This window comes from Geospiza fortis, unplaced genomic scaffold (genome assembly GCF_000277835.1).
Source record: "Geospiza fortis unplaced genomic scaffold, GeoFor_1.0 scaffold229, whole genome shotgun sequence".
Taxonomy (NCBI): Eukaryota; Metazoa; Chordata; class Aves; order Passeriformes; family Thraupidae; genus Geospiza; species Geospiza fortis.
Window position 1 is genome coordinate 2,163,075 of NW_005054357.1, and position 15,672 is coordinate 2,178,746.

At 37.7% G+C, this 15,672-nt stretch overlaps 1 protein-coding gene across 1 annotated transcript in view; it reads left to right on the forward strand.

Moving 5' to 3' along the window:
• DENND1B (DENN domain containing 1B) overlaps positions 1-15,672 on the forward strand; it is a gene marked incomplete at its 5' end in the record, with an annotated part of 147,632 nt that overhangs the window by 70,436 nt on the left and 61,524 nt on the right. The window contains 3 exons of the mRNA XM_031059156.1: positions 2,052-2,111; positions 3,899-3,952; positions 6,969-7,079. Of these exons, the coding sequence (XP_030915016.1) occupies positions 2,052-2,111; positions 3,899-3,952; positions 6,969-7,079 (225 nt within the window). The remainder of the gene's footprint in view (positions 1-2,051; positions 2,112-3,898; positions 3,953-6,968; positions 7,080-15,672) is intronic.

A 15,672-nucleotide genomic window follows, 5' to 3' on the forward strand; every position in this document is an offset into this window, starting at 1 on the left:
GGTGAAATAACATGTCCAGGCCTCCTTTGCTTTTGTGCTCCAACTTTTTGTGATATGGGATGGGATGGTGATAGTGGGGCAAGATGGTGTTGCTGCAGAAACATCAAAAAGTGGATATGTCATTGTTATGGTTCCTGAAGTTTTAACCAGAATAGCTCGTTGAGCGCATGTTTAAACACATTTATAGAGCTTGCGTGAAATACAAAGCCAGCACAGAACTTCTACTGTCTGTGAGCCATTTGCATGTTCACAGCATCTGTGCAGTTACTGCACTTGCCACCGTGTGCAAACAGCTGGGTCTTGGTTGAGCCATCACACATTGCAGGACACAGGAAGTAGTGATTTTGTAAAGGCTTCACTTCCACACACACTGAAATATCGTTAGGTTATTTATCTTGACCTTAATTGTGTGGTTTCTTGTGACTTAGCTCATGTATCTTAGAAGTAAGCCCCATACTTCAATTGAGGTAAGCACAGATTCTAGAAAAGCATCTGGCCCTATTATGAAGGCAGGAAAAATGGAGTCTACCACTTCTGTTCCAGCAGTTACTGATCCTTGCTGCTTAACTTAATGCTACCTTTATTTTATTTTAATTTTTCATGTTTCAGATCCCTTGTATTTTCACTAGGTTATATAGACCTAGTATTTTCCTACCACATACAGTGCTAATTGACTGTATTTGAAAGTCCTTCCAGTCTTGTGTGTTGTTTTTCACCAAAACAATGAACTGGATTTGAGGCTGCAGTTGGAATTGTTTCTGTTGATATGTTTTTTCTTTCTGTTGTCAGTGTAACGTTTCTGTTCCTAGCACCTTTGCCAAAAATACTTCTGTATCTCAAATAATATTTTGCTATCATTAAATGTAGTATTACAACCGATTATAATTTGGCAACTCTAAAATGCTTTGTAAAATGTCCTTTAAAACTCCTGTTTTAAAGAGGAAGGACATAAAGAAGTTTTAGATATATTTTCCCTTGTATTTCTCATAATTATCTTGTCCATAAATTGCTCACCTCAAAATGAATGTTGTGGGGAATGTGGACATGGCTGTCTTGGTGAATACAGCTGGCTACACTGAAATGACAGATTGCTTGCCATAAAGTCGATACTTCTTGGGTTTATTTCAATGTTGTCTGACTTTGGAATTGTTTTTCCTCAATTATGCCTTGTTCCCAGTTATATCAAGGAGTTTTGTAATCTTTCTTGCTGAACAATGGCTATTGAAATGCAAACCTCTTGCCAAACACTTGGCTGCAGGGACAGTAGAGCAAATATTGTGGGTTCAGATAGGACAGAGCAGGGAGGAATGGGTCAGCTGGAATCCCAGTGCTTGTTGGATCTGTTTTTGTAATGCTGCAGGGAGCAGGGAAATATTTATTGCCACTTGCAGTTCTAGTCTTTTGTATTTCTTTCTTGGTCCTCAGATATGGTAAAAAAAGCTAGACTGGAACCATCAATAGTCATAGACTTAAAAAGAAATTACAATCTAAGAAATAATTGTAGAAATGACATCCTGAGTTGCTTTTCTTTGTGCCAGGATCAGTCTGGTTCAGATTTCATTCACTCACATGTGCTGCAGGGTAAAGGCTCATGGATCCTGCAGCAGGGTTTGGGTGGCAGACCACAGTGGTCCTTAGGATTGTGTGTGTATAACCATGAATAAATTACATCCAATATCTGGATATGTAGTGTTTCCCAGCAATCTTTGGTCAAAATGCCTTTGTCTAGTTAGGGACTAAGTACTCTCACCTGTTGGCCCTAGTAACAAATAGTGTGCAGCTGAAATTTATGAGGTAGTCATGTGTTCTATGAAGCCTGAGCTTAAAAATAATTTAGGTCACTTTTTTCTGTTTGTTTTAGTTTTTTAAAAATGTTGTTATTGGGAAGGCTAACTAAGTCTGATTTCAAATGGGGAGGAATAAAAGGAGTAAAACTTACTTTCAGCCAGTATATTAAACATGGAATATTACAAGCAGTAGAGCCAGCTTTGGCCTTTCTTGTTGGAAAACTCAAAAGTCAACTGTTCAATCTTTCTCTCATCTTGCATAAGAACCAAGAGATGATTTTTGCAAGTGAGCAAGTTTTGAAAAAACAGCCTTGTCTTGTATCGGTGAGTTTAAAAGGCACTGACTATCTAAAAGCTATAATAATTAAAGAAATAATCACTTGCTATAGGACATCTCTGTTGATTTGAGGCTTATTTATCCCTGTCCTTTGGGGAATTCTGTTGCTGTCTTTGGCCTAAATGATCCATCTAATATTAATGTACCTTTTCTGTTTAAATCCAGCTTCAGAGCTATGTGTGTGTGTGTCATAATCCTTTGGTAAAAACTGCTACAAAAATCAAACCCTTGAGCTGATGAGCAAAACTTGGATTTTCCAGTGTCGCTTTTAGAGAAAACTTTATACAGGATAACAACTATTAATTTAGTATCTGTTCCAAGGTCATTCATCTTCCTAAGGGAGTTCACAAAGATGTGCAAGGACTCCATACCACAGTATTTTTGCTGCTTTATGACTCTTAATGACTGCAGTAATAGCATTTGCTTCTCATAGATTTGGCTTCCTTTTCTGTTTAATGAGTGAAATATTATTACTTTGTTAATTAGAAATAATTACTTCTCTAACTTAATAACTTCATTACTGAGAAATCTTTTGATAAATATTCTGTGACCTTATTACATATAGGAAATAATTTTCTGTTCTCAATATACTTCTGAAGAATGCAGGCATTCTATCTGAATTTAATCTGAATATTTTCCTCTCTTGAGCAGAGAATTTTTTTTTCCCTGTGTTGATGGGAAACAATACCTGTGATATTTATTGTGCAAGTGGTATGATGTTTATGGGATGCCTTTTTTAAGCCAGTTTTTTCCTTAAATTTTAACTATTGCCAAATGACCTAATTTGTGGGGAAAATTTTCTATTAAATGTATCAAGCTGGTTTAATAAGTCTCCTACACAGACTTAATAGTATTATTTTTTTTTCTTGAATGCAAGACACATTTAAGTCTTATAGTCTTAGTTTTGGTATATCTTTTTTCAAGTTTGACTTGAGAACTATGAAAGCTATGTCTGTGTTGCTAATTACAATTGCAAAAATATACTGTAAAAACAAAAGTCTGAAAAAACAGCAACATTCTGTAGAAAACAAAAGCTAAAAATCAATAATTATTTATTTAGCATGCAGTCATTTTTTTTCTCTTTCAAAATTTAGACTAACATGCAAAAATGCCTTAAAATTACTGAGCTAAATCCATGTCTGATAACTAATAGGAGCATTGGATTAATGAGAGTTAATTTACATTACATCTGGTTTTAGTTTAACCCATTTTATATTTACATCCTAGATGGCCTCAAACTAAGATGCATAAAATTGTTAATGTATTTCATAAATCATTGCAGGATCTCAGGCTTCAGATCTTGCATTTTTGTTACCACATTTTTTGGTTCAAAGATGTTTGGAAAGAGAATTTATATCAAGTAATAATATTTCTGTTCTAAATATTTTTCTCATGTGAGTGGTTTTTCTTTTCCATTCTAAATTTACATTTTGTCCTTTAGCATTTTTTGTTGCAATTTTTAATTCAATGCTTAATTTAATCAATGCTACTCTCAGGCTTGTGAGAACATTTAAAGCTGGCTTAATTTCAGTGTTATTTCAAAACTGCAGCCCAGCATTTTGTTCCCTTGGTTTTGTGCTGTGCAGAACCAGAGCTTGTCATTTCATGTCGTGATCTGCTTAATTCTTTGTCTAGCAGCAGTAAGAATGCTATTAGAGAAATGGCTATTTGCTTAAACACAGATGGGGTTGGAAATCCTAAATGCTGGGTTCTGAGGAAAAGAATTTTTTTTCCTGTGTGCATAAATTATCAATTATTTTTTCCCATCAATTAGCACTCGTATTTCATTACTCCTGATATAACTGGATTGCCAACTATCCCTGAAAGTGTAAGTATTCCATTTCTTATTTAACCTCATTTTGGGCTAGGCTGAACTTTTGCTTTTATCAAGAGATTTTTTTTTTCCAAGACTGTTTTTAGAGATGATTGATGTCTGTTATTGCAACCTTTAGTTGGTAGTTAATGTTGCATTCATTAACCCATTTTAAAGTATTAACAGGGCATTTCTGACCACTGCTATATCCACCCTTTACTCATAGTTACTTGGCTTCTTTGCATTTACTAGGATTACTTATATAAAATATATTCTACTTCTGCACCTTGTGTTTTATTTGCATACTTGCCCTTTAAACACTGCATTGCTCAGCTGCAAATTCACCCATCAAGATATGCAGTCATTTTTTGTGCAAGAAGGCATTGTTTCAGGCTTTTTGAAAACATACTGTACCTGCCTACACTTGAATGCTAACCAAGCACCAGGAACAGGGGTTTTGGGGCTTTTCTTTTTTTTTTTTTGGGTTGTAGGTTTTTATTTTCTTTGTGAAGGCTTGTATCCTGGATGATGCTGTGGGTAAATTGCAAATGGGAAATCTCAGCTCACGTTCTCCATGAGGTGTTTATCTAGGTAGCATCTCATAAAAGAGCTTTGAAAGGTCCTTTTTTCCCCCTCCAGCCTCTAAATCTGGAATTGTGCATGGCTGTATAGGTGTGTGTTTTTACACTTTCTAAAGTGACTTCCTTCTGGAAGTTAAGCTGTGGGGGCTCCCAAAATCATGCAGTGCCCCAGAGCTGGTTCCTGGTGAATGGTGGTGTTGGGGCAGCAGGGAGCTGCTCCCCCTTGGCATTGGGGTGTGCCAGGGAAGGACCCAGAATCAGGAAACACCAGGGGAGAAGAGCAGGAGGGTGCTGGTAGCAGAGAGGAGGACTGAGGGTACATCTGTGCCGGTGGAAAACTCTGAGGAGGTGGCATGGACCATGTTACAGCTCCAGAAACCAGGAAAGGGTGTTGGATGGAGGGATAAAGGAGAAGACACTTGTTGCTAGGGCTCATTGAGCAGGACAGGACTTAGTTTTTAAATGTATATTTTTATATTTTAAATGCATATTTTCGTCTGTTTCACCTTGTATTTTGAATGCCTCAATTTTTAAGGAATCTCTTATTACTTGGTGTTCTAATAAAGTAGAGTTTTGGAGGCTGGAAGGTGTGTTATGGGCTTAAATTGAAGAAAATAGGGGAAAGCATCTAGCTGGGCATATGGCTGATCAAGGATCTTGCAATGATGCCAGTGCAGATTTATTTTTCTAGTTTGAGAAAGGTAAAGTAATTATAAGGTGCCTTTCTATAATTATTTTTTATTCCACTAATAAAAGTCTAATCCTTTCAGTATGAAGCAAAATAGTAAGGTACTAATGGAGAGTTAGAACATGCAAGGAGTGAAGAGATGAGGTAATTACAGTAAGTTAGCAATAAAATGAATTTTTTTACCTTTTGTTGTAAGGCCCATGTATTTCAGGAGCAGTAACTTTTCAGCTATAACAAAGAAGTAACTGCGATTGTCTCCCAAAGACAAATTGGTCTGTAAAAGATTGTGAACTGGTTTTTAATACAGCTTTTCCGACAGAGAATCAGCACACCATTATCAAGTGCAGTGTTAGAGGGTGTCCAAGGTAAATTGGACTGAGATTCTCATGTTGCGTCAGCCTCTGACAACCTCTTAAAAGTAACATTTGAAAGACCAGAGGCTTTTTTCCTAAAAATGAATGTTTGTAGCCCTAAATCTCTGTTTTTTATCTTTTCCAAAACTCTATGCATTGTGGACCAAGAATAACTCTGATACTCCATGTCTTGAAATTAATAGTGGGTTTACAAATTTGAATGAAACTGAATTGACCACTGGATCTTTGTTTGTCTTTTCAATTTTTTTTTTTTTTAAATGTTGCAATGTATCCAGAAAGGAAATCACTCCACCCTGAAGCTTTTCGTACTCATCTTGCCCTGGCTGTTTTTTCAGGGCTGGGTGACCTTGCTGCTGTGTGTTGGCCACAAGCAGAATAGAATGTTAGTGTACGATTCCACTGTTGATGTCTGTCCTTCAGCTGGGGCCTATCCTTGGTAGACTTCCTACATGAACAGTCAGTAATAGTGTTGTCCCTGAGGAGAGATGAATAGCAGCTCTGGTTGCAGATATGATAATAAATGTGTGAAATTAAATATTGTGCATATTGAGGGCTGTATTAGTATATTTTCATACATGTTCTCCAGTGTTTACAGAAATTTGCTGTTTTCCCAGGCAATTTTACTGGTAGCTATTTTAGCTTATTCAGAACTTGTGTGTGTCTGGTGCTGTGCCCTGCAGAAATAATGGTTACATTCAGCTGGAACACAGAGATCCTCCCACCCTTTTTCTCTTTTTCCCCCACTTTTCTGATGTCTGAACTGTTAATGGAAGGTGCTGGTGAGTTTGCCTCTGTTCAAGCCCCAGAGTGGGATTCTTCCCAGGGGTGAAAAGGGTGGCTGCACCCGGCACCTTCCACCGGTTCTGTGGGATGTTTGATGTCCTGGCACACACAGCTCAAGCAAAAGCTTGGTGTTGTTCAACAAGCTGTTTTGCTGTACTTGAAATGGAGTAAAATGTGTTGACTGTGGGAAACCCTGGCACAGGAGCAGTTTTATTGCTGTAGTTGTGACAGAACAGTTACCACCGTGGTGGAAGATCTGTTCCTGGGTTGAAGTAGTGGTCACCTTAAAAGCATATATTGAATAATACCCAATCTCATATTTTTTTGAATTTGAAAATATGAAAGGGCAAATCTAAGTCACAAGTGTAATGAAATGAGCAAAATATTAATAACTTACACCACAGTTAACTTTTTGTTTGCTTTAAAACCCCATTAATTATTTTTAAAGCAAACAAATTTTGGTGCAAAGGGATTTCTTTAATAGTTTGGGGTTGGTTTTTTTTCCCACCTATTAATTAGACAAAAATGTTCACAAGTAATAGGCATCAAATGTTCCACTTGGCTATTACTGTTGCTATATTGTTAACATTTTTTTATTCAAACAGAGAAACCTCACTGAATATTTTGTTGCTGTGGATGTGAACAACATGCTGCAACTTTATGCCAGTATGTTGCATGAGAGACGAATCATTATTACCTCCAGCAAACTAAGCACTGTAAGTACTTCACACATCTCCTTTTAGTAGGATATATTGAACATTTCACAAAATGACCTGCAAACCTTTGTGGCTTTAGATATGTTCCAGGTGTACTTATAAGACAATATCTACATACTCTTCTAATATATGGTTTTAGTCTGGCTCTTGAAGTACAAAAGTCTGATTTATGTAAGACCTACTCAGATACATTAAGTCAGGTTAATTATTTTTCTTATCAGGAGATGAGAGTTCTTTAACTCTCCCGAGTTCATTTCTGTGCCTTCTAACCTAAAAAGAATTCTTAAGAGCTATTATAAGATCTTTATTATTCACTTGTGGCTTATTCCATTGGAGCTACTTGAAAGAAATCAAGGGTCCCTAATAATAGCTGCTATCCTAACCTGGTAATAGGTAGATTCATCTTTGTAAGAGTGGTTTGGGAGTGCACACTGTAATATCTCTGATTTGGAGCAGCTCTTCAGACTGTCAATAATGTACAACTCAAAATAGCAGTTTTTTAATTAAAGGTTTTGAGCTAATGCCCACATTAAAATGTTTCTTTTCCCTCTTTATGCCTGCTTAGGCTGCTTAATAAAAGAATGTTGCATTTTGTTTGGAAGTATACCTAAATATTCAGATGCCATTTTATTTTACTCTTCACAGAATCTTACAGATTTTTAAAATCCCCTGTATTTTGAAAATACTCCCAAGTCAATTTTGCATCGGTACAAGACACTCATTTAATAACCAAGTTTTAATCACAGAGTATAGTTCTTATGCAGAATCTTTAGCCTATTAAGCACAATTTTTAATCACAGAGTATAGTTCTTATGCAGAATCTTTAGCCTATTAAGCACAATTACCTAAATTTTTTTGAAGAATGCTGCCTAGAACATATTGTGTAATCTGCTCTCTGTGGTGGAAAATCAATTCTGTATTTCTGAGCACTGCATATTGCACTACCAAATAAATGAACACATGGCTGTGTAAGGCTGGATATATTACTAAAAAATATTGTTTTCAAAGACTTGAAAGTGCTGTAAGGAGTGAGAATTCTTTGGTTATAAATAATGGATAAAAATCCTTTCCATTTATTTTGAGTCAAAAGTAAATTGAAGATAGAGAAGGTTCAGAATTGCCCTAAAAGGCTGACAGGTTTTACAATTCTAGGTGCAGTAGCAATTATTTAATTGCCTTATTATTTTTTTAAAAAGCATGGTGTTTAAAAAAATAAACCCTGGTTCCTGGGTCTGTGAGCAGCACTGCAGTTAGGGCAGTGCACAAAGGCAGCACTTGCCAGTGCTCTGCAGGGTGTGGAGCTAAGTCAGTCCTGGGAACTGGAGTGAAGCAAACATGGGGTTCTATAAGCAGAATCCATGTGAACAACTGAAAACCAGCAAAATAAATACTAAATTAATTTAGACAGTCTTCACATTACTAGTCTATGATAGACTTTTTAACCATCAAAGATGTTACTTTTTCTTAGGAAATTTCCATATTTTATTACACAGGTTTTTTTCCCTCCTCTCCGTGCTCCCCTCCCCTTTCTGAAATGGATAGGGAAACAATTGTGCATTACAACAAAGTAATAAGACCTGAATGGGCAAATAGATTTTGAAGGGAAAGCTCTCTTAAAGAAGCTGTCTTAGCAGAAATTCACATGATGTAGCAAAATTGTGGAATCAGAATTTTTTTTTCACTTTGCTAGTCTGAAACAAAGCTTGCTATACTTAAAGGGAAAAAAAGGGGGGGGGGGAAGAAGAAATAACCATTAGAAAAGCTCAGCTCCAATGATGCCCCAGTCAGCCCTGTTTTCCTGCTCCAGTAGAGAGGAGATAGGAATCCTGATGGCAGCTCTGAGCTCGTGGAAGATTCATTCTGCAGGTGAGCACGTGTCCGTCTGCTTGACACGATTTAGAATTGTTCTCTCAGCCTACATTTGGATCTGCTTAGGACTTGTTTTTGTTAGGCTGAACATCTCAGCTGGTCTCTAGTGCTGTGATGTGACAAGAGGAGAGGAAGTCCCAGAATTAGACTGTGCTGATCTAGACCACCTTATTTAAATGGTCAGATTTCTCTTTGGAAGTCATTATGCAACAACAGATAGAATATTCTAGTTGTGAGAAACTTCCACTTTGTTTACCTTTGGCTGTTGATTCCTAACCTTTTTTATGAATTAAAAGCCATCTTGCTCGTGTCTTCACTTGAAAATAATTTATGTCACTTTCCAGACATTTGTAGTGGTGTTTGGATGTCCTGGAGAGTGTCCCCAAGCTGTGAATGTAAATAGTAGCTTGCAGGTCAAATCCAAAAGGAGAGAGCACATCAACTTCACTTTTTCTCTGGTTGCTTTTTCAGTCTCCTGGCATTACTTAACTCGTATCATGTTGGATCCACTTTTGATACCGGATTGGTTAATTTTCACTTGAACTAGTGAGTTCTGATAAAAAAAAGAAATAGAAAAATATATCTGGCTTCTTAAGAGCTTCAGTTCACAGAAGTGCTGCTTGCTCATCTCTTTCATAAACAGAACAGGGGTGATGCATGGCTTGCTTCTTTACAGATCAACATAGCATAAAAAGTTAATGAAACACTTTCCAGTGTTACCTGTAAGAATTTAATTGAATTGCCAAGAATGATTAAATGTGTTTTTGGCAAAAGATATTTCTTCTTTTACATGGGGATTGTTTGATGTAGTACAGTAAGTACTACAGTGTATTTGGGCATCAACCGTTGCAAGCTTTGTGCTTTTTTGCTGTTGCATACAGGACACAGCAGACTGGCACAAAGTTCCTGTTTTGATATTCCTAAATTACAGCTTGATACTAGAAAAGATTATTTGTTCAAAAAAATTGCAGTCAAACACAACTTTCTGTTAAGGGAGTTGTGTTTTATCTTTGGGGTTAACTGAATATCAAGTGTTTATGTCAGTTCATGGAGACTGGGTTGTGATGTCACCTTCAAGTTATCAGCTCTGTTTCGGTTCACTATCTCAGGGCAGTGACTGATAACAAAAGGCATAATTCAAGGCCTTGCTCACTTTCTCCTCACCCTTCTTGTGGGGCCAAGAATGGAAAAGTGCACTTAGCTTATGTTCAGGAATTCTTTGTCTACCATTTCTACCTTATTAATTTCATACTGCCATTACATTCAAGTAAAGGATCATTCCTAGTATGGAAAAAGGGGGCAAAACATGTTGCTATATTTAAAGGGTTTACTGTAGAGGAAAAAAACAGAAGGAAATAAGGTTGCCTATTTTAAATTTCTGAGTAGAGTTTTTTAATTAAAAGAAAATGTAAAAACAGAAAAAAAAGAACCATCTTTAGGATGTTTCAGCTTATATTTTATTTCAGGCAAGCAGGTTTTGTTTTATGTGCATCTTTAGAATACTGCAGTTGTGTTTTCTTTGCATCTCCCTTTAAATTGATTTTCTCTGGGTTTATCCCCTTTAAAAATTCCTTTGGTGTAGATATTTGTCTGCTAGTCCTTCCAATTCCTACCAAGATACAAGTGGAAACTTCTCACCACTCCATTCTGTTGTAGCTTCTGGGTCATTATTTGCCCTAACTGTTGATTCTTTTATTAGCTAGACTTCCTAACCACTTTAATAATGTGATTATCACCAACCTCACAGCTGGCTTCAGGCTTAGTGTTAGAACGAGATGGATTCAGCTAGCCTGAGGATTATGCTCTGTAAGATCTGTTTGTAGCAAAAATTACCATTTCTGGCTTTTGAACAGTAAACTATGAAAGAGAAACAAATTATGTGGCTTTGGATTAAGCAAAAGGATGAATGAAACAAAGGGATTGATCTACTCACAGAGGTGGCTGTTAGTTATTTCCCTTTAGCAGCAAAAGGAAGACCTTTCCTAAATGTCAGGCTGTATGTTCTTTCACAGCACTGCTGTATGTTTCCTCACACGTCACTGCATCTGCATGTATTCTTATTAGTTCCATGGAGCTGTATGAGTTTCAGTGCAAATAATTTTTTAATTCGGCCTTTCTATAAATTATTAAAGTGCTGGGATTGGCTTTCCCAGGAAGGCTGAGCTACAGCATTGATTTTATGCATGCTGGAGGCAGGCCCTAGATGTTTTGGCCCCAAGTGCACCTGCTGTGGTAGTCTACCAGAACATCATACCACACTCTCATGTATTCAAAGCAAAGGAATAAATCATGATTTTACAACAGTGCATCAGTTGACTTATTGCTGTTTTGTGACCGGAGGTAGGAAGGATTGCTGTTTAAAGCCATGTCATCGGTTCTCAAGTCACTCAGGCATGAAAGCTTGTCATATGCCTCTGTAATTGTACCTCTGCAGTCTCTCCCTAACTAGTCAGCTGGGGCTGTGCGCTCCGTCTCAGCACCCGGCTGGCCAGTGTCTGACAGGAGCTTTCTCAGCAGCCTGTCAGGAATATGCTAACTAGATTGGATCTTCTGCAGCCAGCACTGGCAGGTGGAAGGGATGCTACACTTTAAAGCAAATGTCTAAATGTTATCTCTGCTTTGACCAGTATTTGTTTTGGGAAATACAAGCCTGGCGTGTCTCAGAGCACGGTGCTTACAAGTTCTGCTTGGCATGGCTCTGGGTTTCTTTGGTAGCCCTACAAAAACCAGACATAAATATCAACAAAAAATACAGATTTATTTGTTTGGGTGGTGAAGGAGCACTGAATTTACACACATACATATAAATTTACACACATACATTTGTGGAATCACTTTTACTGTTGCTTGCATGGGAACAGAGCTTTCTACAGTTGCCCCCAGATACCCTCAGTGAATTGGACTCTTGGCTTTATTCTCTTTTCTCATTAGTCTTGTTCAGCTCTTGTTACACTGTCCGTAGTTGCTAGGAAAAAGTATTACAGATTTAAAATTTAATTCATATCTCAAATTCATGTGACCTGGAAGTGTTCAAGGGCTAAATTTAGTTCTTAGAAGTCAAGAAATGGATGGGAATTTATCATTAACTTGCAAGGCAGAATGGATATTCTGCTGATACTCACTGTGCTCCCAGAAGCATAATTAGAATTAATTTTGGAATATAACGTCAGATAGGCCATTTGGTCTGGAAGTAAATGACAAGTGGCATTTAATTTTTTTTTTATAGTTCATGTGTAGGCAGTCTAAGATAACTGAGCAGGGGGGTAAACTGTTGTAGGTGCAGTAAAGTTCCCATTGGGACACCTGTAGGGAGCACATTTGCAGCAATGAGACTATGGGATGTCAGTAGGAATAAAGTGGGGTTTGAATATACAGCCAGATCTGGAAAGCTGTCTCAGTCTTGAAGTTCAGAATAGTTTTCTCATTACCACAGGAGAAATAATTGCTTAAAGAATTTGTGAAAAGAAATTGAAATATGTGATTAAAAAAATTGTTTAATGAGAGCAGGAGGGAAAAAGCCAGTAAATAGTTGGAAATTGCTATTACCTGCCATCTATGTGAAACATGAAGAACTTCATTACTGGGTGTTGTAAAAAAAATAAATTTGAAATCCCAAACCTCAAAGAAAAGGCATGTAGACAGATAGATTTACAAATTAGCTCCAGAATTTAATTTTTCCCTTCCTAACACTTGCAGGAAAAAGAAAGCTCCAAGACTGAGTCAGTCTGGGGCAAAGTTGTTTCTTTTTCGTATGGCTTTTGGCAATTCAGTAGAAACTGGGGGAACCAAATGCTGCGTAGAACCAGTGTGGGCACTGCTGTGGGACTCAGAGAAACCTTTAGGAACTGAGTCCTTTGTGGCTGGGCTGATGGGGACTAAAAGGTAAAGAGTCCTTATTCTGTTGAGCAGAACTGTCTCACTTCCTACAAAGAGCACCACTGGAGTCATTTGGTGGTCATGTGAAGCAAAAGCAATGAGGAGGAGTTGCTGATGGGTGAGGGAGTGTAATACCAGCCCTTGGTCTGGTGTGCTGGTATGGCAAGATTTCCCCTTTTCATACTTGCTACTGCTTTATCACTCTTTTTTCCCTCATTTCACCAGTGATAAGCTATAGCATCATTGGTGGTTATCTCTACTCTTGCTACAGTAAATTGTCTTAAGTAAGCCATTCACAAGGAAGTTTGTCCCTGCTGCTTCTTAGTGGATGGCAGAAGAAAATGCCATGGATTTCCTTTGGAGGAAGAAATGTTAATAAAAGTGATTTTCGTGGATGCTCTCCTTTCAGAGGTGAGAAGCATTTGCAGAACCCCCTCATTTTCTGGATGGGTAGCTCTTTCTCCATGGAGATGGGTCGTAAAATGAAGGAAGTAGGAAAGGATGCATCAAGGAGATGGTCAGGAAAAGGAACAGAAAGATGTATATATTTATGGTGTTCTGTGGGTTTGTGAGTGAGGAACAGATAAAGAAGTTAGGGAATAAATGAATGTCAAAATGAGAATAAACAAATCAAGAAAATACAGAGATGAAATGAAGAAATGTGAGGAAACTGCAATTTTTGAGCAGATGATATAAAGAAGCATAGTTAGTTTATTATAGGATGAGTATCAAAGGAGACATGCTATTAACCCAATCTCTAGTGTGTAAGGGATAAAACCTGATGATTAACTTCCAAGAGTTTCATTTTCAATCTATGAAAAATGGAAAAAACCTTTGTGGTATGAAAACAGTGAGTAACTGAATGAAGTTACATGGTTTTTTCTCTGCACCCGCACCTACTTTGTTATATAGATATCTCTGATTATCTATGTAAGTGCCTGTGGGTCCCTGGTGTAGGCACAGTATGTCAGTGGTATTCCTTGTAGAGCACTCACCTGTCTACTAGCACTTCAGTTCTATTTTCTGCTCAGCTTCCGTTCTTGGGCAGCATGTCACTCCTGGAGCCACGGGCAAGGAACAAGCCGTGTCTGCAGCCTTCTCTTTTCTCTTCCAAGCTAATGCACAAGAATGATGCCATAATGCTGCTTTGTGAATCAAGAACTGCAAGAAAAGAATGAAATTGATTGTATATGAAGTGCTGTCAAAATCATGAATAACGCTCATCTCTTCCCTTTCCTTCCCCCAGAAAGAATGATAAAAGGAAGTGAATAATCCTAAAAAAAACCAACAGCAATTCAGGGAGAAAATAAGTTTTTTATACAAGTGTTTTCTTTTACATCTTTAATTTTTAGAAGGGAAAAAGTTAAAATATTCATCTGTGAACTGGGAATATATTTCCCTTTCTCTCTCCCTCCTGTGAGAGAGAAGAGCTGGATTTTCATCTTGCCAACAGGAGGAAAATGCATTATGGCTCGTTTAAGGTCCTCCCTCTTTTTCTTCCTAAAGATTATGGGGATGGCAGATGGGAAATGATTAGCCAGGAGCTAAATTAAAGAATTGCATGGAAGTGGCTTTGCATATCATGGCTTGGACAATATATTCTGTTCTCTTTTGTTGCTAGATTTTTTTTCCTCACTGATTTCTCACCAGTGCTGGCAGAATCAGCTAGGTTTATCATTTAGTCTGACTGTTAAATCTTTAGAGCTGGAAATAGATTTATGCTCTCTTGTAAACTGGCAAAGCAAGATCTCCCTTCCCACTTTCACTCCCCAGCAGTCTCCCCCTGCCCTGCCCCCCATTCAAGAAGTGGATGGAAAGGTAGGTCTCCACAAATGTAAAGCATCTGTTATGGGCCTGATCTCATTCTCAATCAAACAGGATTTAAATGTGTTTGCCCCTCTAAGATAGAGTTAGTTTAAATTAGGAGTTGTAATAATGTAGAGGAGAGGCTTCCTTTCACCTATGCAACTGTTCCCCTTTCAGGAAGCAGACAGTGTTTCTCAGTAATTCTTGTGAACTGGGATATTGGGGAAGGAGCCACAAGGGTTGGTCCAGGCTGATGGTGACTGCTGTAATTGTGGTAAAACTGTGACCCATCCCCTGGGGTTTGTTGCTATAGGTATTAATAAGTAGATGAGATAACGAAACGAAACTGAATCTTGGGCATCTTTCAACATATGTGTGGTCAAGGCAGTGGGAGGGAAGCAGTTCTTTGGCCCATTGGGACTGTGAGGGAGGAGGGAGAGAGCACACCAGTACCCATTTCTGGACATGGTGTTGACAGAGATTGACAGTGTTTGACGATTTTTCAGGAAATGCTTTTATCACAGTAGTTCTTTAGTTGCTTACAGTAGATTTTGAAAGGTTCTATAGAATCACAGGTTAATTTTACTTTAGCATTTGTTTAACTTCTGTTGCTGTTTTTGGCTTTCTGACAAGATTCTGCTAATCAGTTTCTGTCTTTCTTGTTTGTGCATTGCAATGTGTGCAAATCTTGCCACCTATGCTCTTCCTCTCTTTTTACCTTTGATTATAGAAAAGGCTTTGAAGAAAGTAATTTATATTGATAGAAAGAAATTGCCAGATACCTTTTGTGCAGGATACAGGTATTTTTTGTTACTCATTGAAATTATGTGAAAAATAGGTATCAGATAAGTATTATCTGTAAGTCTGCAGAAAATGTTTGAGCTGAAGTGGTGTGTCTCCAGACATGTCACAGTGTTTTAGCAAGACCTGAAATGAGGAAAAGGAAGAGAGATGAACAGAAAAAGGGATCAGTCTCTTTGAAATACAGAGCAGAAAGATTCATTGGTAGAAGTGAGCATGGGGGTAGCAGATACACACATCA